This window comes from Lagenorhynchus albirostris, chromosome 16, assembly GCF_949774975.1.
Source record: "Lagenorhynchus albirostris chromosome 16, mLagAlb1.1, whole genome shotgun sequence".
NCBI classification, from domain to species: Eukaryota; Metazoa; Chordata; class Mammalia; order Artiodactyla; family Delphinidae; genus Lagenorhynchus; species Lagenorhynchus albirostris.
Window position 1 is genome coordinate 74,632,992 of NC_083110.1, and position 27,279 is coordinate 74,660,270.

The 27,279-nt window shown below is 47.1% G+C and overlaps 1 protein-coding gene across 11 annotated transcripts in view; it reads left to right on the top strand.

Moving 5' to 3' along the window:
* TACC2 (transforming acidic coiled-coil containing protein 2) overlaps positions 1-27,279 on the top strand; it is a 206,824-nt gene that overhangs the window by 19,505 nt on the left and 160,040 nt on the right. For 9 of the 11 annotated variants that reach the window (XM_060125889.1, XM_060125887.1, XM_060125894.1 and 6 more), the window contains exons 2-4: positions 5,159-5,237; positions 9,557-9,616; positions 20,034-20,146. In XM_060125889.1, coding sequence (XP_059981872.1) covers positions 5,205-5,237; positions 9,557-9,616; positions 20,034-20,146 — 206 coding nt within the window. In that variant the 5' untranslated portion in view covers positions 5,159-5,204. Of the gene's footprint in view, positions 1-2,462; positions 2,610-5,158; positions 5,238-9,556; positions 9,617-20,033; positions 20,147-27,279 lie in introns of those variants that run through there. The other 2 variants (XM_060125888.1, XM_060125891.1) reach the window with 2 other exon arrangements.

A 27,279-nucleotide genomic window follows, 5' to 3' on the forward strand; every position in this document is an offset into this window, starting at 1 on the left:
GCATGTGGGATCTTACTTCCCCAACCGGGGATGGAACCCCTGCTTTGGAAGCGCGGGGTCTTGACCACTGGGCCGCTAGGGCAGTCCCTGATTCCTATTTTAAAGATGGCAAAACTGAGCACAGAGAAGTTAAACGATTTGCTAAAGTTTATACATCAGGCGGGTGGTGGAGTGGCGTTCACAGGGCAGCGGTCACGACCCTATCCTCCCTCCGAGGCGAGCTTGTCCCAGAGACAGATGAAGGAATTCACATACACGTGCGTTTAGCCGTCTGTGGCGGGAAGTGGAAAGCTGGTCCCTTGCTGGATGTCCAGCTTGGAAGAAAACAGCATGAAGAGAATGAGGCTGATCAGCGCAAACACATGCAGACAGTGGTGAGACTGCTGTTGGGGTCCCGTCAGAGTAGTGCCTCCAGGAAAGGGCATCTTGCCTAAGAAATAGGGACACTCTGGATTCCGTGGTGCCCGGCCTCTGGGCCTGTCCCCTGTGCCTGGGGACTCTATCATTAAAAGAGACAGAGCACTAGGTCCTGGGCTGGAAGCTGAAAAGTCTGTGTATTCATTCACTCTCTTCCCCAGTGGCAGTGGCAGCCTCTGGTGCCCGTGGTGTCCAGGACAGCAGTGAGTGATGAGACAGGTGTCAACGACGATGCTCAGTGTTCAGCAGCCGTGGTAGTGGTGGTCCAGGGGCCAGTGGCGGCAGCAACAGGTGAGGCTGCAGAGCTGCCCGAGGGAGGGGTCCCTGGAGGGCATTTCACTGCTGAAATGTACACAACCGAAAACGGAGCACTGAACATTCCCCACCTTCAAAGTCCTTACCCTTAAGGGACTCCGCCACCGTGGTTGGCCATCCTGTCTCCCTCCTTTGCCTCTCTCCTTAGGAGTGAGCCCCCGACTCTCTCGTTCTCTTTGTCAGGGTTTTTTGCTATGTTTGCTCACCTGTTGAAGACTTGCTTGGGACCTTTCTTCATTCCCAACTGGCTCATCCAAGATATTTTGCTCGAAAAGATTCTCTTCCCTAGAAAAATTCTCTTTTGATTTTGTGATGGGGGGGAGGGAAGGGGGCGAGGGTAGGCAAAGGTTCTTGTTTCGTATCCCTTTAATCCTCAACTTTATGGAAATCTAGTGTTAATAAACACAAAAGCAGTCCTTTTCAAGCTTTTTCCCCCCAGTAGATTTATTTTTTCAAACAATATCTTACGCAGAATCTCAAGCTATGAAACATACTCACTTTAAAAAACCGAGTTGAAACTCACACAACACAAAATCAACCATTTTAAAGTGAGTAACTGAGTGGCATTTGATACGTTCACAACACTGGTATCTGTCTCTCTGGATTTACCTATTCCGGACATTTCATGTCAATAGAATCACACAGTATGTGACCTTTTGTGTCTGGCTTCTTTCACTTAACATATTTTCAAGGTTCATCCAAGTTGTAGTATGTCTCAGAATCTCACTGCTTTTTATGGCTGAATAATATTCCATTGTATGGATAGATTACAATTTGCTTATCCGTTGTCTGCCGAAACATACACACTTCTGTTCTATTTGAACTAGAAGTGGGGCACTGAGATCCCCCTCCACGTCCAACGTTCCCCTCCAAGGAGCCCCTGACACTCCTCTGAGCTTGGTAGGACATCTGGTCTCCAAGAAACCTTTGATGAAGTGCTAACCTTTTTCCCTGGAGGGCTGCACCGTGTGGCAGGTGTAAGGAGCTTCTGCAGAATGAATGGAAGTCTCGGCCACTACAAAAAATATATGTATATATATTGAAATGGACTGCATTCGTGAGAAAGAGTAGCTAATTGCTAATGACTGGAAACCAGAGAGGAAGGAGGCTGCTGACAGAAGGGTCTTTGGTGGCTGCCTTTCTTCAGTCCCACCTGAGAGCCGCAGGGCCTCCTCCACCCTGGATGGGCAGGTCTGCCTACCAGCGAGCTGGGCAAGCCTGCTGCTTTTTACAACATCACTTGCTGAAACTCAAGCCACGCCTGGGTAAGTACATTCTGCACACGCCACACCATAAACAGGTGCCAGACTGCTGCGTCATCATGTTTCCACAAGTTTTCTTTGTCTTTCCGTATTATTTACGGCAGAATTTTCCCAGGTGCAAACAGGAAGCCCTTGGAGCATTTTCCTCCTCTCTAGAAAGAAAGGTTTGTCTCCTGCTCTAAAGCATAAGGACAAGCGAGTGACTTATGGCACCCCTGCTCCGGGAGCAGGACGGTCCTTGCTCCCCTAGGTGCGGCCAGTCAGATCACAGGGGCCGGTTTTAGTTTGGATAAGCCTTTTCTGAAAGGAGCCCTGCTAATGTACTAACAGGAAAATCCTCTGTGTGAAAGGCCCTGGCCTTGATGGGCTGGGAAATGCTGATTGCACGTTTGTGTATTCACTGCGGCTCTGCTCTGGCTCTGCCCAGGTATGATGTGCAGCTGATTTGTGTCAGCGTCGTGGGTGGAGACTGGGCTGTGTTCCCAACTCACTGAGGTGGGTCTGGGCCTCTGCTTAGACCTTGCTCGCTTCTGAATGGTGGAGGAGAAAGTCCAGTTGCTGACACACAGACTTTCCAGGGGCCTCGGCCTCCAAAGTCACAGACCGTCCCTGACTGTAAGTAGATGGCAGAGTCCTACAGAGCGGTACTTCCTCTCCGGTCTTGAGGAAGCCGGAGGAGGGCAGTTCTAAGGGTTACCAGGAGAGAGTTTTCAATGCAGCCAGGCCTTCTCTCTGGGGTTTTGAAATTTACAGTGAGCCAGAAGTAGTTTTAAAAGCCAGTTTAAAAATCTAGTTGAAGTGTTCTGATTCTTAAGAAAATTATTGAATTTTATTTGATGAATGAGTTTCAAAAATTAATGTTACATCGAATCCCATATATTTCCAGCTGCGTGTGGTTCAGCCTGGCCGGTACAAGGAAGTTATGATAATGGATGAGGGCACAATGATTGTAACACTCAACATTATTTCCTAATGAGGCAGAATTTTGCAAATGAACAGAAAAAATAAACTGAAGTGATTGATTTTAAATAAATGAAAATTTTTACATTCTGTAAGTGAGTATATGATTCCTTTTTTTTTTTTTTTGGCCATCTTATAAACAGCAAATGGCAGAAAGGATTGAACAATTGCAACTTTTTGATTAAAGGGTTAGGAGGGAGAGAATTGATCACTACAGTGACTTCACTCATAATTTTCTCAGTTTGGGGGCATTTTAATTAGGCCCGTTCAAAATACTTATATTTTATTTTCCCGTGACTGTTGATTACATGTAGTACATGGTAGCTACTCGCTCAATTTTGGTTGAATGGCTAAGCAAATCAATGGACACATTTTATTTTGAGTTAAGTCCATCACTGAAGTTTTCTGAGGAAATGCTATGATGACAGCCATCCTGCTGGGAAGAAATCTCGAATCAGAAGGCAGGAGACTGGGCTCTGTTTCCAACTCTGGCCTCCCCAAACTGGGTCTTTGGCAAGTCCCTGGCCTTCTCTGCAACCTCAGTTTCCCCACCGGATTACACTGGTAATCTCTAAGGCTCCAGCTCGAAAATTCTGTCATTTATTTTATTTATTTATTTATTTATTTATTGAAGTATAGTTGATTTACAATGTTGTGGTAATTACTGCCGTACAACCAAGTGCTTCAGTTATACATATATATATATTCTTTTTTAAAATATGCTTTTCCATTACGGTTTATCATAGGATACTGAATATGGTTCCCTGTGCTATACAGCAGGGCCTTGTTGTTTATCCACTCTATATATAATAGCTTATATCTGCTGACCTCATCCGCCCACTCCATCCCTCCCCCAACCCCCTCCCCCTTGGCAACCACCAGTCTGTTCTCTATGTCCATGATTCTGTGTCTGTTTCATAGATGGGTTCATCTGTGGCATATTTTAGGTTCCACATATAAGTGATATCATATGGTATTGGTCTTTTTCTGACTTACTTCACTTAGTATGATAATCTCTAGTTGCATCCATGTTGCTGCACATGGCATTATTTTGTTCTTTTCTATGGCTGAGTAGTACTCCTTTCTACATATGTATCACATCTTCTTTATCCATTCATCTGTCGATGGACATTTAGGTAGCTTCCATGTCTTGGCTATTGTGAATAGCACTGCAATGAACATAGGGGTGCATGTATCGAAAAGTCTATTATTTTATTTATTTATTTTATATTTTGGCCACGCTGTGTGGCATGCGGGAATATTAGTTCCCCAACCCGGGATGGAACCTGTGCCCCCTACATTGGAAGTGCAGAGTCTTAACCCCTGGACTGCCAGGGAAGTCCCTGAGAAGTCTGTGATTTATAAGCTTTCTGTAACTTAGTTTCTCCACCTAGATCAAGTGAACAAAGAGTCCTGATCCTGCTGTGCTATGGGGTCTTGTGGAACTCTGTTGGCGATGTCAGCAGATGTCCTGGGTTTCTCTGTGGGCTGTGTGGGAAACATCCTCATTATGATGACGATTAATAAACAACGTCACTAAGTAAGCCCAATGAAATGACTCTGGGTGTCCAGATAGCAAGCCGCTTTACATGATTATGTATTCCTTGTCTGGCTACAGCTACGCATTTTCCTCAGCAAGAAAAACATGCTGCCTTCATTGAAATATGTGCAGAAGTGAAACTGATTTGATGAAACAAGTGTTTAGAGAAAAAAATATGAAAACCACATGTTTTTGAAGAGCAGTGGATTTCACGCCTCCTAACATTGGACACCCAGCTCTGCTGTCCTCGACAGTGGGCAGCCAGCCACACTCTGGATTTCCAACCCGAACACAATTAGAAACAGAAAACACTCCAACAGCGGTGCTCCTCAAGCTGTCCTTGGCAAACGGGCCCCTTTAGTCACTCCGTTTGTAGGTATACATATACGTGCACGTTGGCGTTAGGTCAGAGGCTCAGCAACAAACTCGTCTTACAGAAGTGTCTGCCAACCCGAGGGAATAAAGGCTGGGAATAAAACACCAGCCTGTACTGCTGGGTGGCACGTCGCAAAGGAAAACCCTTCAAAAGCAATTTTCCATGTTGTGACTGCAGAGATAAACACTTCCCATCATCTGGCTTTTGAGTTTGGGGAAATGAGCAGGTGGAAAAATCCTCAGATCTTCTTCAATTTTACAGATGTATATACCCTTTTGTTTCTTCCAGTCACCACTGATCAAATCCGAAGGGACGCTGGGCACCCTGAATCACCATGGGCAACGAGAACAGCACCTCGGGCAACCAGGTGGGTGTCACGGGGCTTCCCCTTAACCTACACGGGTCTCTTGAGTGACATTGACTAGACTGTTTTTTCAGCATCTCCTCTCTGCCCAGGAAGGAGTGAACTAAAACTCAGATTGTGGCTAGATACATGTGGGCATATTCGTATCCATGTAGGCATTTTTCATTCCATTTTCAGAATTCTCATATTAAGTCTAGCCCTAATTTTATTTTATTTTTTAATTTATTTTAATTTTATTTTTGGCCGTGTTGTGTCTTTGTTGCTGCGCGCAGACTTTCTCTAGTTGCGGCAAGCAGGGGCTACTCTTCGTTGCGGTGCGTCGGCTTCTCATTGTAGTGGCTTCTCTTGTTGCAGAGCACGGGCTCTAGGCGCGTGGGCTTCAGTAGTTGTGGCACACGGTCTCAGTAGTTGTGGCTCACAGGCTTAGTTGCCCTGCGGCATGTGGGATCTTCCTGGACCAGGGCTCGAGCCCGTGTCCCCTACATTGGTAGGAGGATTCTTAACCACTGTGCCACCAGGGAAGCCCCCTAATTTTATAAACTATTTTATAAACTATAAACTATATAGAAAAACTAGTTTTAATTCTTGTCCTATGCTTTTGAAATTGACATATGAGAGTTCGGCACATTTTTCCTGGATTGTGCCCCCCACTCCATCTACTTACCTACATGGATACATACCCTTCCCCCCAAAAAAAGTCATGGGCCTGAAAAAGTGGTTTTAAAAATCTATAAATGTTGAGCAGATTAAACGTGAACTATCATTTCCACGTTAGGTAAGGTTTTCACAATTGAGGAATAGGCTTTTCTTGATTGTGTGTAATACTGGGATATTCAAATAAATTCAAATTTTATAGTTATCCATTTTAAGTTTGAGAGTTGCAATTCAATGCGCTGGTGAACAAAATTAGGGAAACACTTTCCCATTGATCTGAGATACAGTGGAAATTTTGGATTAATGGTATTGAGTTCTTTGAATGAGAAAATTCGACCTAAAGCCAGCCTAAGGCAATTCCTTTTCCCTCTGCTTTTTTCTTCCCTACAATCTTCTTTCCTCCCGCAGGAAAACAGGAATCATCAAAAGAAAAGATGGCAAAGTCCAACCTTTAGGGGCAGACAAGAAACAGTAATTGTGTTAAACAACTGGGTGGGAAAGTGTAGGGAGAGGTGGGAACTGTGGCACACAGAGGTGTCCTGTCCCACTGTCTAAAGGAGGCAGTCACCATCAACACCAGCTGATGGTTGCCAAGTAGAAATGTGGGTCCAGTGTTACAAGACCTTTCCATTTCTTCAAGAGAAGTCAGAAACCCATATTTTTATTTCCAAAACTCTTAAAGTTTTTAAAATTAAACTTTTTATGTTGAGATAATGGTTAGATTGGCATGTTGTTGGAAGAAATAATACAGAGAGATCCCACATACCCTTTACCTAGTTTCCCCCAGGGGAAACATTTTGCAAAACTAGAGTACAAAATCACAACCCCCATACTGACATTGACACAGTCAAGATACAGAACATTTCCAGAGACAGTATTCCTTTTGTTGCCCTTACAGCCACACCCACCTCCCTCCCGTGCCCCGTTCCTAACCCCTGGCAATTTCTAATTTGTTCTCTATCACCATAGAGATGAGATAGAGAATGTTATACCATGTTATATAAATGCCATCATGCAGTAGGTGACCTTCTGGAATTGGCTTTTCTCACTCAGCATGATTTCCTCGAGATTCATCCAGATTGTTGCACGTGTCAAAAGTTCATTCCTTTCTATTGCTGAGTAGTGTTCCCCAGCATAGATGTACTACAGTTCATTGAACCATTCACTCAGTGAAGGACATCTGGGTTGTTTCCAGTTTGGGGCTATTACAAATATAACTGTTATGGACATTTGTGCACAGGTTTTTTTGTGAACATAAGTTTTCATTTCTCTGACATAAAGCCCAAGAGTGTAGCTGCTGGATCTTATGGTAGTTGCATGTGTAGTTTTATAAGGAACTGCCAGACTGTTTGCTAGAATCCCTGTACCATTTTACATTCCCACCAGCAGTGCATGAGGGATCCAGCTTCTCTGCATCTGGTCATCATTTGGTACTGTCACTATTTGGTGTTGCCATTCTGATGTGTGTGTTGTGACGTCTCATTATGGTTTTAGTTTGCATTTCCCTGATGATTAATGATGTTGAACATCTTTCACATGCTTATTGCCATCCGTATATTCGCTTTGGTGAAATATCTGTGCGTGTCTTTTGCTCATTTTCTAACTGGATTTTTCTTACTGTTGATCTTGAGAATTTTTATATAGTCTAGATACTAATCCTTTGTCAAATTGTGGTTTGCAAGTATTTTCTCCCTTTGGTAGCTTGTCTTTTCATCCTCTTAACAGGATCTTTTACAGAAAAGTTTCTACCAGGTACAATATATCAGTTTTTCTTTTTATAGATAGTGCTTTTTGTATCTTCCCTAAGTTGAGAACTCCTACCTGAATACAGACAATAAAGTAGGTTATATTTTCTATTACCTATACTAAACCACACTGTCCAGAATTGAAGGCCGGTTTATTTAGGATAGATGCACAGAAATCGAATTGGCACATCAAATGGATGGTAAGTATTTTTGAAAGGCTCTTGCTATATATCTATATACAAAATGCATTTCAGAAAGGTGATGACAATTTATATGTCTCTCATCAGGATATGAGAGCCCATCTCACTATATCCTTTCAAGCAATGGATATTTTGGTGTCTCAGATCTTTATTGATTAGAAAGGTAAAAATACTTAAAGATTTAAAAACTCTGCCCTACTATACCTTACGCCCATTTCTCATTTCCTGCCAGCTCCCAGCCCTAGCCTCCCTCCCCAGACCACCCCTCCCCCCTCCTGGAGCAGACAGGAGAGGTTTTCCCGGACCACAATTTTTCACATCTCCAACTTCAGCCAAACATGACCCAGTGGGGCATCACGGGGGTGCCTTTAGGATTCCAGAATCAGAACAAGGTTTGCCTTCCTTGGAGAAACAAATAGAAATGAAGCACAAGTACGTTTGGCTGTAGGACTCAGGGTCCCCCACGGGACTGAGGCTCCAAACCTGTCTTTCCACGTCTCCCGGATATCTCTGCCTGGATGACCCGCAGTCACCCTGAGCTCTTCAAACCTGAGCTCAACTGATCCTCTCCTTCTGTATTCCCCCTCTTGGGTACCAGGCCCTATCCTACCATTCAAGACAGAAACCTGGGGGTCACCTCTAACTCCACCCATTCCCATTCTCCATATTTAATAAACCACTCTATGATTGATTGATTGATTAATGGACTGGCCATTTAACTTTCCAAATTTCGGTTTAATCAGGACTGTTTTCAATTGCGAGAGACAGAAGCCCATCTCCAATGGCCACAAGCAGAGAAGGGGCTCGTCTGGTTTATAGAATTGAGAAGTCCGCGGAGAGGGTTTAGCTGTAGTAAGTTACTGAGTCCAAAGGGTCAAAAGATGACGCTGGAGATCTCTCCTCCCTGGATGTCACTCTGCTTTCCTCCATGATGCCCTAGTCCTTAGAGAGGTGCCCCAGGCCCACAGGCAGCTCCACGCTTCTTCCAGCTAATGGCCCGGCCTCTGATTAGCTCTCTCTAAGGAATCTGATGGGCCCTGATCTGTCATGTGCCCTCTCTTGAATCAATCACTGTGTCCCCAAATGTGGGACACTTTGATTAGCCAGCCTGAGCCACATCCCCATACCTGTAGGGGAAAGGTGGGCCCTGGCTGATGATGGTCCCATTAGCATGGCTTTAGAGCACTTTCTCAAAAGACAAAAATGTAGCACATATCCATGAAGTTTTTTTTTACAGCTTTTTTCCTCCACATCCCCATTGTCATAACCCTATTACCCCACACCTGGCTCACTTGCAGACACCTGCAAACTAGTTTCTCTGCCTCCACCCCCTCCCCCATCCCACCCATGCTCCCAGCCCTCTCTCTCAGAAGCTTTTTCTCTGCGAAGATGCACTTGGAGGTGCCTGCAACCTGCCTACAAGTGAACTCTTGGAAGGAAAGGTGCAGGTCTGAATGAACCTCTGTTCACAGATTAAGGACCAGGTGTTGAGAACCAGCCATGTCACTGTTGCAAAGGATGAGAGACAAGCCTGCCGAGTCCGGGCCCTTGCCTCCTTCATACACCCTCGGGCTTCAGGTTCCTCTCCCTCTGTTGTCTGATTTCCCCTGGGTAGCCGTGGGGGAGGTAGGAGCACCCCCAGCAGGTTAGGCTCTCGCTCTGGTACTCGGGGGAGATACAGTTCACTGTGGCCTGTCCTAACAGCAAGACACTTTGCTTTCAGCAAGAGGACTCCGGCTTGAATAACGTCATCCTTTGGCCTCCAAACCCTGAACCTCTGCAGGTACTGGGAGACGTGCTATGCGTGGCTTGCTGTCAGCCCCCTTCCTACCTTCTAGATGGTTGCAGGCTTTTGGCGTGTGTGCTGTGTTCGTTTGCATTCTTAGTTTTTCTCCTCTTCCTCCTTCTCCCATCGCCTCCTCCCAGCTACCTCAAATAAGTGATAAAACACAGTAGAAATCTTCAATATATGTTTGGATTTTTAAAACTAACATTTTGGCGTGTCTACCCAAGACCTGGCTCGTTTGATATGCTTTGAGATGCTGAATTAGGCTTATGTGTTCAAGGTAACGCAGCTGCTAATACTTACCTTTCCAAACATTTCTACTTTGATTTCCTTTGTCCTGGACGGAAGCTGAGCATGGGATGGCGCCTCCCCCCCGCCCCCCGCCGCCCCTGCCTTCGCCACCAGTGGGCAAAACTGATCTGTCGTAAGGAAGATTGATTCCCCAAGTGCCGCCAGTGTCGTTGTGCATAACACAGCTGGCTGTGAGTCCCCTAGTTTTAGCCCTGCTCAAAGTGTTTGCTGTCGGTTGGACAGGAGGGCAAATTGGGAGCTATGCATCCCTTTCATGGAGCTGTTTCCTGGAGACAACGTCAAGGTTGGTGTGTGCTGTGGGTGTGGTCAGGGTGAGGCAATAAAATGTGACTTGCTGTGAAATCCTGGCACACCCAGGAGGAAGAGGAGTGTTAGTCACCCACGATGTGTTCCTCGCCTTAAGGAAAGAGCGGCTCCACCCCAAGGGTGGCTGCCAGAAGGTCTGCTTGGTGCTGTTGATGAAAATACTCAAAACAATCAATAATAAGAATAGAAAGGAGTTTTATTTGAGCCAAACTGAGGACTATAGCCCAGAAGCCAGCTTCTCAGATTACTCTGAGAAAGTACTCCGGAGAGTTTTCAGCAGAGGAATGATATGAACTGAGAGGGTTGTGATTGCTTCGTTGAGAACGGTCTTTAGGGGGCAGGGGGCAGAGGCAGAGGAGGGACATTAGTTAAGATGCTATTTAGAAGTCAAAAGATAGATGATTATGGCTTGGAATGAGGTGGCAGGGAAGGGGGTTACTGGACTGGGGATATATTTTGAAGGCAGAGAGAAGAGACTTAATGGTGGATTGAATTTGGTGGTAGGGAAAAGAGCAGACTCAAGAATGAACCCTAGGTGTTGGGCCTGAGCCACTGAGTAGATGGGAATGTCATTTCCTGAGATGGGGAGGATTGGAGGAGGGGAAAATTTAGGGGGAAGGGAGAGCATCAAAGGTTCTGGTTTGGTCATAAAACCCCTCTGAATGCCTATTGGGAGCTGCAATGAAGAGATCTAATAGGTATTTAGATACACAACAGATGGGACTTGAGATGTATATTTGAGTCATCAGCACAGGTATTTAAACCCATGTGACTGGATGAGACCACCTGGGAGAGAGTAAGAGAGTTGGAAAAGGGGACCCAGGTCTAATTCCTGAGATGCTCCAACATTTAGACATAAGCCCAGGGGGAAGTGTGGGAAAATCTTTGAAGGAGTTGGAGCTGGCTGAAGACAAGGGAAAATGAGGGACCTAAGAGATCATGAGAGTATCAAGAAACAGAGAGTGTACAGTGGCATCAGATGCTCCTGGGCTATAAGGAGCAGACACCTGTCCACCGATTTGACAATATGGCAGCCATTGGTGACCAGGAAAACTTCATATTGCCCTGCAGGCCCCTGACAAGCACAGTTGCGGTGGAATAACAGTGACGCGGGTTGCATGGGGAAGGAATGATGAGGGAAATGGAGATAAGGAAGTAGAGAGAGGTGTGTACATCATCCAAGAAGTTTTCCTAAGAAAGGGAGCAGAATATTGGGACAGTAGCTAGTGGAGAGAGTTGCATGGAAGCTTTAATTAAAGACTGAAGATACTAGATGCCTGCATGGTGAGGGGCTTGAGGGAGAGAGGCAGGGAATCATTGGAAGACGGATGAGAGAAGGGTCAACTGAAGGAAGGCTGACCTTGAACGTTTGCGAGGGAATGGGACTGGAGCAGAAGTGGGCTTAGAGGAGAGACATTTCCACCACTGTGGACTGGGGGAGGGAAGACAGAAGCTGATACCCCTCAGAATCGAGGGGGGGTGGGGGAGGAGCTGAGGGAGCTCTCTTCCCATGGCTGATAAGGGTGCAGAGAAAGGGGTGCATGTGTGCGGGGGTGGAAATGAGGTCAGATGAGGAAGGGGGTGTCCTAAGCATGGAAGTTGGGGGGATAACAGATACTTGGGGAGACTGGGCCCTGAAGCCAGGGTACGAGGCATGGTAGGACCTCTCGTCATAGTTTCTTGGCAGTGGGCCAGCAAATTAGCTTTAATGATTTTTGCTTTTGAAATTTTTTGGCAGCAACGGATTTGTCGAATTAATTAATGACCAATTTTACCTTAAGAAGTCAAGTTTAGTAACATCACAATAGTCCTATATCTGGATCCTGCTGACAAGTCACAGTTATTTCTACTTTCATCAGCGCAAACTCTATTTAAACTGAAATTTAGTAGCGTGGCCTTGGTTTCTTGTCTGTATTGCCAAGGGAAGAGGAGTCATTGAGGGGGAAATTCACACACGCAGGCTGGACCAACTCCATCCATTTATTGGAGGTTCCTTAGCGACTGAGGCCTTTTGACCTCAGACCCACCCCCTCGTGGATGCCTGTTGCTGCATGCTGGGTCCTACTTGTTACTCCTGCTGCTTCCCTCCACTGACTGACTCACGGAGGTCTCCTGGCCGGCAGGCTTCTCTCAGGGAGCACAGAGCAGCCTCAGTTACTAGAATGCACAGCAGTGACTCACAGCCAAACCCCAGGCCTTTCCTTCCTGGTGATTTCTCTTCCTGAAGGCATCATATATGTTGGCTGCAAATGAGAAGAAAGTCTTATGTGTAACCAAGGCTGTGGAGGGTGACTGGCTTGGGCATGGGAGGGCACAGTCCAGTGAGAGGTCAGTAGACGAGCACTGAGCCAAGGGGAGCCTGAGCTGTCTCTGGGAGTGTCAGGGTCCTAGCTTGTGTGTCCTCTTTGGAACAGAGGCGGAGGTGACATAGTAATGAGAGGTTTCATGAGCGCTTTCTGGGATTTCATGCATCGTGACTTGCATGGATTTATGCAAGGGACGTGAAATAAGGTGAAAAGGGACGTGTCAGCCCACATCCCCATCCTGAAAGTGGGCATGACAGTGGTTCAGTGTTCTTGCCTGAGTGCTCGGTTCTGGGTAGCCGTCCAGAGGGCACCTGAGCTCTGAGCACATGGATTCCAGAGCACAAGGGCAACACCTATCCTTCGGTGGCTGCTTCACCACCTCTGAACTTCCCCTTGGCCATTGGGTTGTCATGATACCTGTTTACGGCTCTGACAGTGTGGAGAGGGAAAGAAAGACAGTCAATCCTATTACTATAATGGCCTGACTTTAAAATACATGATCATTAAAAAAAACTCTTTTAAAGCAATTCCATTGTCTTGACGTTTCTGTAGTTTGAGTCCCGGGGTGGGGCGGGGAGGATTTTCAACTATTGAAAGTGTGGTTAATGCTGTGAAGCAAGAATACAGACGCAAAGACACCTGACGTGGCACTGGGTGTCCGAGAAGGCGCTTTGGGGGAGCTGAAGGACGAGCAGGAAACCAGAGGGAGATCAGGACGGCTGAGGGCAGGTCACTGGGTGCGGCACCCCCTGCAGCTCGGACCTCATCAGGGCAGGTCTTTCTGGTTCCTGCTCAGTGTTAAAGAGACAGCTGGGCCTGAGGTTCGTCCCTGAAGGCGACCTCAGCACTGTGGTTTCAGACTGTGGACTTCTCTGACATCCAAGGGACAGAGGACCAGGAGGACAGGAGAATCTGTTCTGAGTGAGCCGTCCCTGGGCATGTTTCTGCAGGCTGAGGTCTGTAGAAAACCTTAGGCACTGTGTGATTTCATTTTGCTTCTAGATAAACGTCCCCTGAATATGTGCATAGGTTGTTTAAATCTACAGATGCTTGGGGTCCCACGTTCAGCTTGGCGGTAGTTTCTCTATTTCCTGAGGAACCCAAGGAACTCAGCATTACGACAGCCTCAGACCAGTGCCGGCAGATACAGCATCCTCTAATATTCTACAGGCAGTAGGTGGGCACCTGGGATGATTTAACTGTGTTTAATGAGAAAGAAATTGAACAAAGACAATTAAACAGCATGAACTCAATGCTGATGACAGCGGGGAGAGCTCTTTTATTATGACGTCTGATGGCGCAGCCCGGAGGGTTGATGCTAATTTTCGCTGGCGTGATTATCGAAGTTTGTGAACTGCCTGGCTCCACGTCTGGCCAGACGCATCTTCTGAAGAATCTGATTAACTATTTTAGCTTTAAGCTGAGATGGGCACTGGGGCTCTTGGTTAAGGAGTTTTGAATCGGTTTCTTCTCTATCATCATAATAACTAGAATACGTGAGTGTCCACTGTGATCTAGCCTTGTGTTTTGTGCTTCACATGTGTTATTTTATTTAACCTTCAAATCAACCTTGTAAATACGATCCCCCATTCTCCAGATATGAGACTAGAAGGCTTATGGCTGAATAAACACTAAAGCTTGGCTTTGAACCCACTACACCTAGCTTCCTGCACCCTTATTCTTTTTCCTTTTTTTAACATCTTTATTGGAGTATAATTGCTTTGCAATGTTGTGTTAGTTTCTGCTGTATAACAAAGTGAATCAGCTATATGTATACCTATATCCCCATATCCCCTCCCTCTTCCTGCGCCCTTATTCTTGAATCAAGACTCATGCTGCTTTAGCATGAAAATGAATAGTTGTAGAAAAATTCTACAGGAGCAAAAAATAAGGTTTATATCTGCATTTCAAGAGCAATCAAGTAAAAGAAATCACAGGATGTTACAGGCCATCCTGACAACCTGTACTCTTTGAATAGAGACTCTGTTCCATTTGGACAGTTTTTTGCCATATTGACAAATTGCTTTAATCGCCCACTGAGGCAGGCAGGCCAGGGGTTGGGGTCCCCATTTTATAGACAAAGAAATAGGCTCCAGGGAATTCCCTGGCGGTCCAGTGGTTGGTACTTGGCGCTTTCACGGCTGTGGTCTGGGTTCAATCCCTGGTCAGGGAACTGAGATCCCGCAAGCTACGAGGCGTGGCCAAAAGAAAACAAAAACAAAAAAAAGAAAGAAAAAATAAATAAGTAGGCTCCAAAAGGTGAAATGATTTGGGTTTTCTGAACTTATCCAGCCCTCTTTAAACCATATTGCTTCTAAAATATTAAATACATACAGGATGTTAATATTAAGAGTGGTTTTGAAGTCTCAGAGGTTTTCCTTTCCCCACAAACTCCAGACGTCAGAACATGTCAACTCTGGCATCTCTGAGGTTCCTGGGTCCTTTGAGGGTGATTCCCACCACTTTCAATGCCGATGCTTTTGAGGAAGGGAAGGTAGATATCATTTATTGAATGTTCTCTCTCATTCATTCACTAAACTCTAAGTTCCATGAGGGTAGGAACCATGACTCTTTTATTCTAATTAAACCTTTTATTTGGGAATATTTTCAGATTTACAGAAAAGTTGCAAAGATAGTCCAGAGAATTCCCCTACTCCTCCCCCAGCTTCCCCTAAAGTTAGTATCTTATACCATGTCTTTTAAAATCTTGTGTCAACCTAAAGCCTAGACCAAGCCCTTCCTGAACATGAGGCAGCATCACCCAAACCCCAGTGCAAACTCAATTCTCTTATTTTCTCCATCTTCTAAAGGAAGAGTGGGGCTTCAAACCCAGCTCTCACTGACTCCAAAGCTTGTTCATTTTTCCTACCACGTCATACCACGTTACGTGAGAAACCGTTCCATTTGGGGAAGCCTAAAATTCCACCTTGGAGCCTCCCCCTTCTTGGCCTGACAAAGCACCTGTGAGGAGAGCTCGGGAGGTGAAGAAATGTTTGGGATGATCTAGCAGAACTGGCCTAAGCATTTGCCTTCCCTTGGCAGGGAGGGTGGGCAGCCCACTGGCTCGAGCACAGAGCATGTGTTCGTCCTCCATGTTTGGCAGCCTGGTAGTTGTTTCTGAAATCCGACTCCTAATGCCATGGGGATGACCTTTGGTCTACTTCCCATCATTCACCTGCAGTCACACTGCTCCCAAGAAGTTCATTCCAAGAGTGGGCGACTTGGCAAGACACTCTGGGCCTGATCTAACCATGTTCATTAAATCTCTTTATTGGCATGACCGGTAAGCAGTGGTCTAGAGAGGTGGGGCACATTTAAGAGGTAAGGTCTGGGGAATTTTTCTTTTTTAATGAGGAAACACTTTAGCTCTTGATAAAGTGTATTTTCCAGGACTGGAAAGTTGCTGCAACTGTTTGAAAATTGCTTTAAAATAAACCCAGGGCGCTGGAGTATTCCTGAGCCAAAGAAAGACTGTTTGTTTACTCAAGCAGTGGCAGCAAAGGAAAGATTTGAAGAAGGGGTTTGAAAAGTCAGTTTGTCACGTGGAGGACTGCCGATTTTTTTTTCCAGGCTGCTATTTAGCAGTGTAAGGGGTAACTTTAGAAATGTACGCTATTTGTAGTGACACCTGTTGACACAGCAGACCCCTTGGGATCCTGTAAACAACAGGGCTTAGTACTGTTGCTAGGATGGGGAAACTGGACAGGGGTTGGCGGGGGTGGGGGGTGGGGGGGTGGGGGTGGAGGGGGGTGGGGGTGGGGGTGGACTCAAAGACACTGTAGGAAATGTGGCAGAAGCAAGAGCTCCAAGGACTGAGTGTGCTTCTCTCGATTTGCAGAAGTGGTTACCAGACTAAACGGGAATAATCTACTTTTCATACATTCAACAAGTATTTCTAGAATGCCTGTCTGTGCCAGGGCTATTCTAGGCATTGACTCTAGGCCTCTGTATCACATTGTTCATAAACGTCCAGTTCTTTTAGCAGGAAGATGGCAGGAATCAGAGGCAACTATTTCCACTGCTTTGTGAGGCAGCATAAAGTAGGGAGGGGTCAAGGGCACAGATTCTAGAGCCAAACCGTCTGGGTCCAAGTCCTGGCTTCACCACTTCCAAGCTGTGTGATTTCGGGCAAGTGGCTTAACCTCTCTGTGCTGTGATCTTATCAGTAAAATAGGATTGTTGTAAGAATTGAAGGAGTTTAGAAATATGTTAAACACTTAAATGAATAGTACAGATTTCCCCAGCTACCTGCTATCTGAAAGTAGAGCATTCTTAGGAAACCTTTTGTAAGCTGAAATGGCTTAAAGCAAAGAAGCGATTACCTTAGGACATTTCTTGCTAATGGATGCACAGAATAAATTGAATAAAGCACAGACGCTCACAGGCACATTTCAAAGCTATGGCGACTTGATGCTGTGATGCTGAGTGTGGTTCCCGGGGAAGGAGCTTGGCGGGGCCCCTCTTGCTGCTGCTGGGGGTTCTCGCTGCCTCCATACCGGCTTTGCTGCCAAACAAACACTGAATGCTGTTTTTGCTTTTTGCCTCTTTTCATAAAAGCAAAAATCCTCTTGGGATCTCTTTTGGTTAAGGAAAACAGGTACAGGTCTTTTGTAATAAAAAAATTACATAAAGCAAACATGAAAAGCAGCGGTTACCTGTACGTGGCACATAGAAAGTGTTTACAGTGATAAGTTTGCTACTATTGTTATACCAGAAAATGTGCTATGTAGGCGTTGGGTGTCATTATTACTGTGCAAAGAGTATTGGACTTCAAGGTCGGAGACCTGGCCAAGCCACTTAACCTTCTGTTTCTCATCTGAAAAAATGGAAAGCATTATTTTACCTGCCTGTCTAGCACACAGGGATTTTGTAAGACTCAGAGGATGTGAAGTAACTTTGCAAAGTGCAGCGTGCCGTTCCCATGGGTAGTACTATTGCCTTTATTTTGACTCCATCCAGGGATGTTTTTGCTGGAGAGAACTGCAGATTAGCTCTTTATTAGAAGGAGAGGCGACCCTGAAAAGTGAGAAAGGTCTATCCTATTTCGTTCTTCAAAGACAAATCTGAGCCCTTGTTATACTTCCTTTGCCTGAGGAAGTTCAGCACGTGGTTCCCTCCCCCGTTTAGTCAGAGCAAAGATCTGCCCCCCTATTCCATCTGTTGTTTGCATCTGTCTGAGCTGTTAGACATGTCAGTGTGTTTCCAGAATTTCTTCACCTTGATCGTGGAATAAAGAGCAGGAGATTTATCTGTTAAATTATTTGCAGATAACGGGGTGATTGAAAGGGAAGCCTGGCTGCGGAAGGTATTTGGAGCTGAGGCCTGCATGACAGTTAGACAAGTAGGAACTGGGTTACAATTTTAAAAATTCAGGACCCTGATATGAAAATGTCACTCACTCTGTGCTGTGATTCTGGAGTTATCAAAGTAAAAATTGTAAACCATGAACCCCAAGGTAGTAATATTGTACAGATAAAGGACCTTCCTCAGAAGAGTCAGGAACACTTGGAGTTTGAATTTACCGTGATTTGAAGTTTGTACTGTCTTGATACTGCCCTAGAGGATGATTGTTGTCCTGGAGTCACAGATCAGGAGACTGAGGCCCACAGGACAGGGCAGCGGCTCTCGTTACAGGGAAGGGTTCAGCCAGCATGGAGATCAAGCCAGCCTGGGGTCCACAGGCCCCCCTTAGGTGAGGAACCAACCCCAGTTGTTTGCCTCCATTGAAGGCATAGAATAGAGATGCCTTTCCTTGGCTTTGGGCTCAGAGAGAATTAGGTCCATCCAGACTCCACTGCTGTGTGATCTTGGCCAAATACTTAACCTCTCAAAGCCTCTGTTCTAAAACAGGGACACAAATAGCATCTTCCTCATCAGGTTGTGGTGAAGATTGAATAGAAGGCTCCTGGCCCAGCGCCTGGTACATGCTCAGTAAACAGATGCTATTATTATTGTTGTGTTATTATTTTCCCCCCATTCTGTCTCAGCAAAAGTGAATGAAGATTTTTCTAATTGTGGTATTCCTGTTAGCACTGGAATATATGGGTCCCTGAGAGCTGAAGCATCTTTTATATTTTCCCTCTGGACACAGCTGGGTGAACACAAACAGTCAGCTGTTCAGAGAAATGCACCAGGTGGGGAAGCATCTCATCTCGGCTTTTCTCTACCTGCTGGCTCGGCTCTCCTGCTACAGGCTGCCGGCCTCCACAATGGCTAGGGACAGACTGCCAGTAACCCTTGCATTCATATTCTACAGAACCAGCCACCAGATTTCCGTCCCTCTTGTTCTTTGGGAGTCCTGAGGAAGGGCCTGTTCTTAATTTGAGTCTTGTGTGCATCCCGATAGGCAGGGGTGTGGAGCAGTAGGCTGGCGTTTCCGTGAGAACCTCAGGGATGGAGGGTATGCGTGGAACAGGTCTCTAGAAGAAGGCAGATCTGGCCCGAAAGAAAGATGTGTGTGTTGTTTCAGGGAGGGGGGTTCAGGAACACTGCTGGGAAGACAAATAAAAGACAACCGCGGGGCTTCCCTGGTGGCGCAGTGGTTGGGAGTCCACCTGCAGATTCAGGGGACACGGGTTGGTGCCCTGGTCCGGGGGGATCCCACATGCCGCGGAGCAGCTGGGCCCGTGAGCCATGGCCGCTGAGCCTGTGCGTCCGGAGCCTGTGCTCCGCAACTGAAGAGGCCACAGCAGTGAGAGGCCCACGTACCGCAAAAAAAAAAAAAAAAAGACAACCACTGCTTTGGGGAATACTTCTGGGGGTTCCTAAAAGTCCTTTCCCCATTTCTGATATTTGTATCTGACTTAAATGAGCACAATTTAAATTGAGTTTTAAAAACATCTCATCTCTTTCTGTCCTGTGATTTGAAGTTTTGACTGTGCTCTAAATGTTTGCATCTTGATTTTAAAAATCAACTGAACAGCAGACAAGCTTATTGCGGGGGTTTAAGAAAAGACGACCAACTCTCAGAATGGTCAGGACCTCAGTGAGGGGCCCTAAGGTTTCCAGGGTCCCTCATTTTCTTCCTTCAGTTTTTTTTTTTTTTTAAGGTTTCCAGCTGAATTCTGGTGTGCAAAAGCATGAGGCAGGGGAAGGAAGTGTGTTTTCATCTAGGCAGTGCCCCAGATGAGACACTTTAAGATCTCAGATTCAATATCCCACTTTCTCCAGGGAGCAGACGACCCCCAAAGTATAATGTGTTTCCTAGTCTCAGTTTCTTACTAAAACAGTTAACCTACTCAGCTGGAGATCTCTGGTTTACTGTGTTTCTCCTCCATTGGGTGGGAGCAGGGGCCACGGTCGCTTTGCCCACCGTGTATCCCCAAAGCCTTGCTCGGCGCCTGGCACAGAGTTGGTGCTCAGATGGGCGGTAAAGCAAACCAGAAACCTGGCCCTTGGAATGTTGTGGTCAGTGGACCATTGATAAAGTCTCTGTGTTTTCAAAGACTCTTGTTTGATTTTCTTTCCAATTTCTCTTTCTTGTCGCTCAGAGGACTTCTTTGGCTCGGAGTCCAGGATCCGTGGAACGGCCTGGGAATGGTCAGAGTGCAGAAACGAAGCCGGAGGAGAAGTCCAGAAGCAATGACCGCAGAGATCTGCCCAGGTAGGACCAGGTCTGGAGGACTGACCCAGCCCAAGGCATGGCCAGCTTGCTGCCTGTTCAGAGTTTGTTTTGCTCTATTTACTTTGGAAAATTTACCCTAAAATCCATGATGTGGTCCTTGGTGGTGAGGTGCTCCAGGCTGTGGTTCCTAGACCTCTTTGTGATTGCCTAGATGCATGATGGGAAAAGTAATGTTTTCCTGCCCAGGGATGGAATTGGTAATGATAGGCTTCCATTCCACAGCACGCCAGGTCTTTTATCCTCATTGTCAGAATTTACAATAAACAAGGTCAAGGCTGCCAAGGGGCTTAACAGGGGTGACTAATCTGTGGCAAAGTTGGGGTCTGTATTCTAGCACGGAAGCCGAGGTGGGCGCCGGAGGATGAGACAGAGGATTCAAAGAACAATCGCTGAGTCTCAGGGAGACTGTGCATGAATTTCAGAAATCAACAGGGCCACACCGCCACAGTGGAACGTGGCCAGTGCAGGTGCGGCCCACTGGTCAGTAGTCCCTCGTCTCGACCCGCAGTCAGGTCCTGATTTCCCCGCTAGGGCTACTGGGAAGGAATCCAATCGACTCTCCCCACGTAGTGTTCAGCAGCCACAGTTTTGGGGTCAGTCACAAGCAGAGGGTGAGCAGAGGTGAACATTCTGTCCCCAGAACGGACACTGGTCAGGAACACTGGTGTCAATTAATAATTGCCTGTGGGTTCAGCACATGATCTGGTCAGAAAAACCCTCCTGAACAAATAAATTGAAGCCCAGCGTCTGGGAGGCTGTAGTTACAGGCCTTAAAGGAACAAATGAACAAAAGCTTCAAGGAGCAAAAATGCAAAATTGAGTGGTACACACCCCGCCCCCCAAATCCCCCATCATTGACTTCAGGTCTCAAACGCTTTGCAATCACTTTTCACGTCAAGAGTTTAAGCGATATTTTTTGCTTTGAGGGTCATGGGTGAGTAAGAGCGGCCCCTGGTGGCAGGAATTTCCACGCCGGCTGGTGTCATTTTCTGGGGGGGGTCTTCAGTTAATGCGGTTTCCAGAGGAGAGGCTCTTTGAACCTCTTGGCATGAACACTGGATTTCTTTAGGGCAATGCTGATCCTGCGGGGCAGAGGATTCTTTTTTGTGGAGAGAGGCACAGACTATGCCTTGAATGGCACCTTTGATCTCAATTCTTTGTAAAATGGGAGCTTCCTTTCCCTCCCAGAACCCCATGGCTGCTCCACCTTCATGAACTTTTCTATCAGGGTAGCAGGACAAAGGGTTTAATATTTGGCTCTAACTAGACTGGATGACAGTCTAAACTGGCTCCCGGTGATATGAATCTAATGATCTGGAATCCTACACAAGCGAAGTCACTGCTGGCTGAGACCCAAGGTCCAGCTCTTCCATCCCCATCCTTGTGAGGTTCTGGGATTCCTGGACAGGTTTGGGAATTACTTGGGGCCGGTGTCCCAGCTGGCCTGGGGAGTAACAGCAGCTCAAAGTTCTTTCGTTTCTTGTTCCTCAGCTTAAATCAATTATCTTTCCCTTGAAGAAGAATTGTCTCTCATTGGCAGGCAAATTGCACATGAGGTGCCTTCTAAGAGCAAGTTCAAAAAAGCAACTTCCTGTTCACAGTTAAAAACATGATTCTCCTGCGTAAATGTGCCCATGTCTATTGTGCAAGGCCCTGCACTAACTAACTCAGAAACTAGCAAGAGGAGGCCGGAGTCAGGATGTTTACAGGAAGAGAGAGCGAGCATGGTGTCCCGTGTGTACTATTTCAGTGGGGCACGCCACCCTTGGCATCCACAACAATGATAGCATTTGATTAGGATTTGACGTTTATTTTGCAGACGGGCACTAGAAACTATGCCAAATGCTCTATGCCTGCAAAATAAAATTTTATTTTCTTTAAATCAATTTATTTCTGATTCTGAGTCCTTACTTGGCCAGGCTGGCGGGAATGCCCATGTCAGCACTCCTTGGGAACCCCTCTCCTGACCTGGTGTATCGAGGCCATCATCTGTCCCCTCGTCACCCCATCACCACTGAGATGTCCACGTCTCAGGCCACACTGTCTCTCCGGCCCTATGACTGTGCTGCTTTCACGATACACTTGGCACATGGGGGTCTTTGGTGAGGCTGGGAGCCCATGGTCATTCCCTTCAGTCCTCTGGGATCATCTCCCCCGTGAGCCTGAGCACGCGCTCAGGAAGCAGGGAGGGAGTCCCGGACATTCCCTACTTCCTAGGACCCTTCCATGCTCTCTCCTCATCATCCTAAAATGCACTTGTGGTCTCCTTTTGCCTCAACGGATAGCTAGCATTTTCTCTTCAAAGGATGTACTACAGATTTTTACAAAAGATGGAAAGACCCATTGCCCTCAAACTGTTTCTGTTTTCTACTTGGAAAAGCTCCAGAGAGAGAACACAGAAAGGCCTGCAGTGGGCCTGCTGGACCGGGAGGCAAGGGAAGAATAGAAGGAGAAAGGCGCGTGTTAATACTGCCAAAGATTGTCCCTCTGCGCAGGTGTGATCTCTACTCTCCAGAGGAGGAAACCGAGGCTTGGAGCACTATGCCATCAAAGCCCTAGTGGTAAAAAGTCCATCGTTTCCCCCTGGAAGCTCCTCTTCCCTCTGAACACACAAGAACAGGCTTCATACATCCCCAAAGAGGTTAGCTCTTCATCCAGTAGGGAGTCCCCTCAGTTTAGCTGCTTTGCTTTCCAGTTGCCACACGGTGTCGCTGTTGTAACTTAGCCTGCATTGGCCAAACCCGTGCAGAGGCTGAGCAGTGCCTCCCAGGTGCCCCGCCTTCCCGGTGCCCCACCCTGCGCAAGTCCCTGGGCTCCTGCGAGAGTATCACCCCGCCCTCCTCTGACAAGCTTCGCCCGAGTTTGCACCTCTCACTGCTCAGCGATGTCCACCCTCGAGCACAGCTGCCCTGGAAACTTGCGACTGGACTGGTTCCAGCTCCACTATCCAGTCTCCCGGAGCCTTTCCCTCCTTGGATACCAACAGCCCTTGCCTTTTTTTTTTTTCAATAGATCTTTATTGGAGTATAATTGCTTCACAATACTGTGTTAGATCCTGTTGTACACCAAAGTGAATCAAGCATATGCATGCATGTGTCCCCATATCCCCTCCCCCTTGAGCCTCCCTCCCACCCTCCCTGTCCAACCCCTCTAGGTCATCACAAAGCACCGAGCTGATGTCCCTGTGCTATGCTGCTGCTGCCCTTGCCTTTTAAACCCTCAGAACAAAATGGATCTTATCATACAACCTTTCCCCAGTTAATGAAGCCATTAGGTTGCACCAGAGGAAATTACTGTTTTTGTAGGTTAAAAAAATGTCAGATAGGGTTTCCCTGGTGGCGCAAGTGGTTGAGAGTCCGCCTGCCGATGCAGGGGACACGGGTTCGTGCCCCGGTCCGGGAAGATCCCACATGCCGCGGAGCGGCTGGGCCCGTGAGCCATGGCTGCTAAGCCTGCGCGTCCGGAGCCTGTGCTCCACAACGGGAGAGGCCACAACAGTGAGAGGCCCGCGTACCACAAAAAAAAAGTCAGATCGTGGCCATTTCCTGTGCTTCAATATCATACTTGCTCATTCCCTCAAGGAGGGTACCAGGCGATATTTCAGAGATGACAGACCTTTCTCAGGGAGTGACCCTAAGGGATTCATGGGTGAATTTCTGGCACCCTTGTCATGAAGGAGGAGTGGAAACTCAACAGCCAAGTCTTAACTGTTCTCCACTGGCTGTCAGAGGTGAGCAGGCATCAGGATCACCTGCAAGGCTGGTTAATACACAGGTCGCCGGACCCGTCCTCTAGAGATTCTGATTTGGTAGGTCTGGGGCCAGGCCTGAGAATGAGAATTTCTGATGAGTTCCCAGGTGACGCTGATGCTGCTTTGTCCAGGGACCGCGCTTGAGAAGCCCTGCATTATGCCAGAGAGCTGCGTGAGTGCCAGGGCTCCATGCTGTTGGGGTCCAGAGGAAGACACCTTTGCTGGGGGCTGGGTTAGACAGGAGAGTCTCCTGGGGGTCGGTGGGGGTGCGACTTGAACCAAAGGGGATGGCTGTAGATGCCGTTCCAGGTAGGGGCAGAATTCCTGAACTGGACCTCTCTGGAGCAGAGCAGGAAGTGAGCCCAGGCCTGGTGGTGGATGTTCACTAAAAACAAGGTTGGAGAAGTGAGGCCAGGTTGAGAACTTGGAGGTCAGGGAAGGGACTGAGATTTTATCCTGCAGGTAACAGGAAGCTGGGGAAGTACTTTGTGGTTGGCTTGTTTGTATTTAAACAAGGGTTTATGAGGGAACTTAGAGCCTGAATTAATGTGCTGGAGCAGGTAGGCTGGAAGGACAGTAAGGGATGCTCCTGTAGTAGAAGGATGGTGGCTGGGAAATCACCCCAAGGTAGAACCTGTTACTGAACTGAACTCCGGTCCGCTTGCCCACGTGCAGCAAAGCCAATCTACTGACACTGGGTTGTGGTGAAGGAAAGAACAGTGTTTGTCGCAGGGCACCAAGCAAGGAGAACAGGCAGCTCATGCTCAAAAGCTCTAAACTCCCTGATGGCTTTCAGAGAAGGGTTTTTAAAGCCAGTATTAGGGGTAAGGGTTGCAGGGTGTCTGATCAGCTCATGAACATTTTTTTCATTGGTTGGTGGTAAGGTAACAGGGTGATGTTCGTGGAATCTCAATCATCAACCTTCTGGTTCCAACCAGTCTGGGGTCTACATGCTTGTGGTCAGCATGTAGTCACCAACCTCCACCAGGATATTGTTATTTATATCCCTTCAGGAGGAACCAGGAGTCCTGTGACTCTATTGTCCTAATCATTAACTTCTTGTGTCTGCTCTTTGGAACTCAGGGAAGGTCAAACAAGAAGTGGGGACAAGGGAGGGGCTTGTACCTTGGAAGGGCCCACAGGGTCCTCCTCAGTCTCAAACCTACAGAACCTGGGGATGGCCTGGGTGCAGGCAGAGATGGAGTCTAAGAAGATGCTAAGGTTCTGGACCAAGAACCCAAAAGAAAGGTCCAATATTAGAAACTGGGACGTCCAAAGTGAGAGCTGCTATAGGGAAACTGTGATCAATTTTAGGCACATTGAAGGAAAGACCTTACTGGGAACCCTGCTGGTATGGTCTTTATGTAAGCTGACCCCTGGCATGGGGAGGAGTGACAGTTTAATGGCATGATGATGGAGCCTTATGGCCCCAAATGCTATGATATCCTCGTGGAGGTTTCAGTTATTTACACAAGTTATTCTCAGATAGATTGGCTCATTCCAGTGCTGCTCTGTGTGTGTGTGTGTGTGTGTGTGTGTGTGTGACTTTAAAACTATATTTAAGAACCCATAAACAGGGCTTCCCTGGTGGCGCAGTAGTTGAGAATCCGCCTGCCGATGCAGGGGACACGGGTTCGTGCCCCGGTCCGGGAAGATCCCACATGCCGCGGAGCGGCTGGGCCCGTGAGCCATGGCCGCTGAGCCTGCGCGTCCGGAGCCTGTGCTCCGCAATGGAAGAGGCCACAACGGTGAGAGGCCCGCGTAGCGCAAAAAAAAAAAGTGAAAAAATAAGAACGCAGGAACAGATCGGGGTTGGTGTGAAGGACAGTAAATGAAATCATATGGGACAGTGTTTCCCACAGTTCCCAGATCATAAGATTTACCCGGATGTCCGTTAACTATATAAATTCTTAGGCCCCTTCCTGGTCCATCAGAATCACTAGATGTGGAGCCAAGGAGTCTATGTTTTTAATAAACACCCAGCGTGAGTCTTTCCAGCAGGGACATCGTGAATAGTGATCGACTGCCAGGCTCACCTTATCACGTGTTAAAATACCCCATTTCCTGACCCCTCCCTTGAAGAGTCTGATCCAGTAGACTTGGGGTGAGACCACAAAATCTGTTTTTAATAAGAAGACCACGTGACTCTCATGATAAAGTGTGGGAAGCACTGACCAGGGCCTACCCTCAGGCCAATAACCATAGCTACCTTTTGTTTGCTAGTCTGTGAAGTTTATAGTGAAGGCTCAGAAATCAGGGATAATTAGCATACGTTAAACTCCTGCCTCTCCCTTTCTCTCATCTATGTTTTTCTTTCAATAAATATCTATTGGGAATCCATTGTGCGAGGCACTGGGGACACAGCCAATAACACCAGAAGCCCTGGGGCTTCTGCTCCAGCTGGTAAGTAGGTTGTAGTGAGGAAGACAGACATGGAACAGAAGGAAGACAGACACTTTCAGGTAATGTCACGGCTCTGAAAGACACCAACCTGGTGTTGTGATTGACAAGAACAGAGAAGGGAGTGACTAGTTTGGATTAGATCAGTGGTTCTCAAAGTGGGGTTCCCAGATCTGCAGGCAGAGCACCAAATGGGAACTTGATAGAAATGCTAAGTCTTGGGCCCTTCCCCAGACTTTGGGGTGAGCCCTCCGGGTATTCTGTTACACACTAAGGTTTGAGAACCATTGGATTAGATGGTCAAGCAAGGGAGTGATATTTGCACTAAGTCTGGAATGACAAAAAGGAGGCAGGCATGGGAAGATCCAGGTAGAGGGACAGTGAGGGAGGAATGAATTTAGTGTGTTAGAGAAACAGGAGGAGACTGATGAGTGAGCGAGAGGTGCGCAGGGGTCAGATCAGCCAGACCAGGGCCTTGAGGGCTGGCCATGGTAAGACACCCAGATTTAGGTGACGTGAGCCGGTATGTGTTGAAACAGGACCTCTCTGGTTGCTGTATGGAGAATGCAAGGGAGAAAGACTGGAGGTCAGGAAGTCAGAGGAGAGGTCATTGCAGGTCCCTGAAAGATGAAGGGGTGCCTGGAGCTAGGGCAGGGATTCCCAACCTTGTTTTCATTATCTTCCTTTACCTGCCCTCCCACAGGAACCTTGTAGATATTTTATTCCAGATTGCCTGCCCCTCCCCAAGAAATTTCAGTACCATAGATGTAGTGCATATGTTTACGTATTGTGGTCTTCGGAGGGCCACGAACCATTGTAATATGTACGGTTTTCTTTTTCTGCCTCCTGAGAGCCAATTTTCACCCCTCTGGGGGTGATACTGGCCCACTGATGATGCAAGGACTGAGGTGATAACAGTGGAGAAGGAGAAACATAGGCAGCTTTGAGTATTTTGGATATT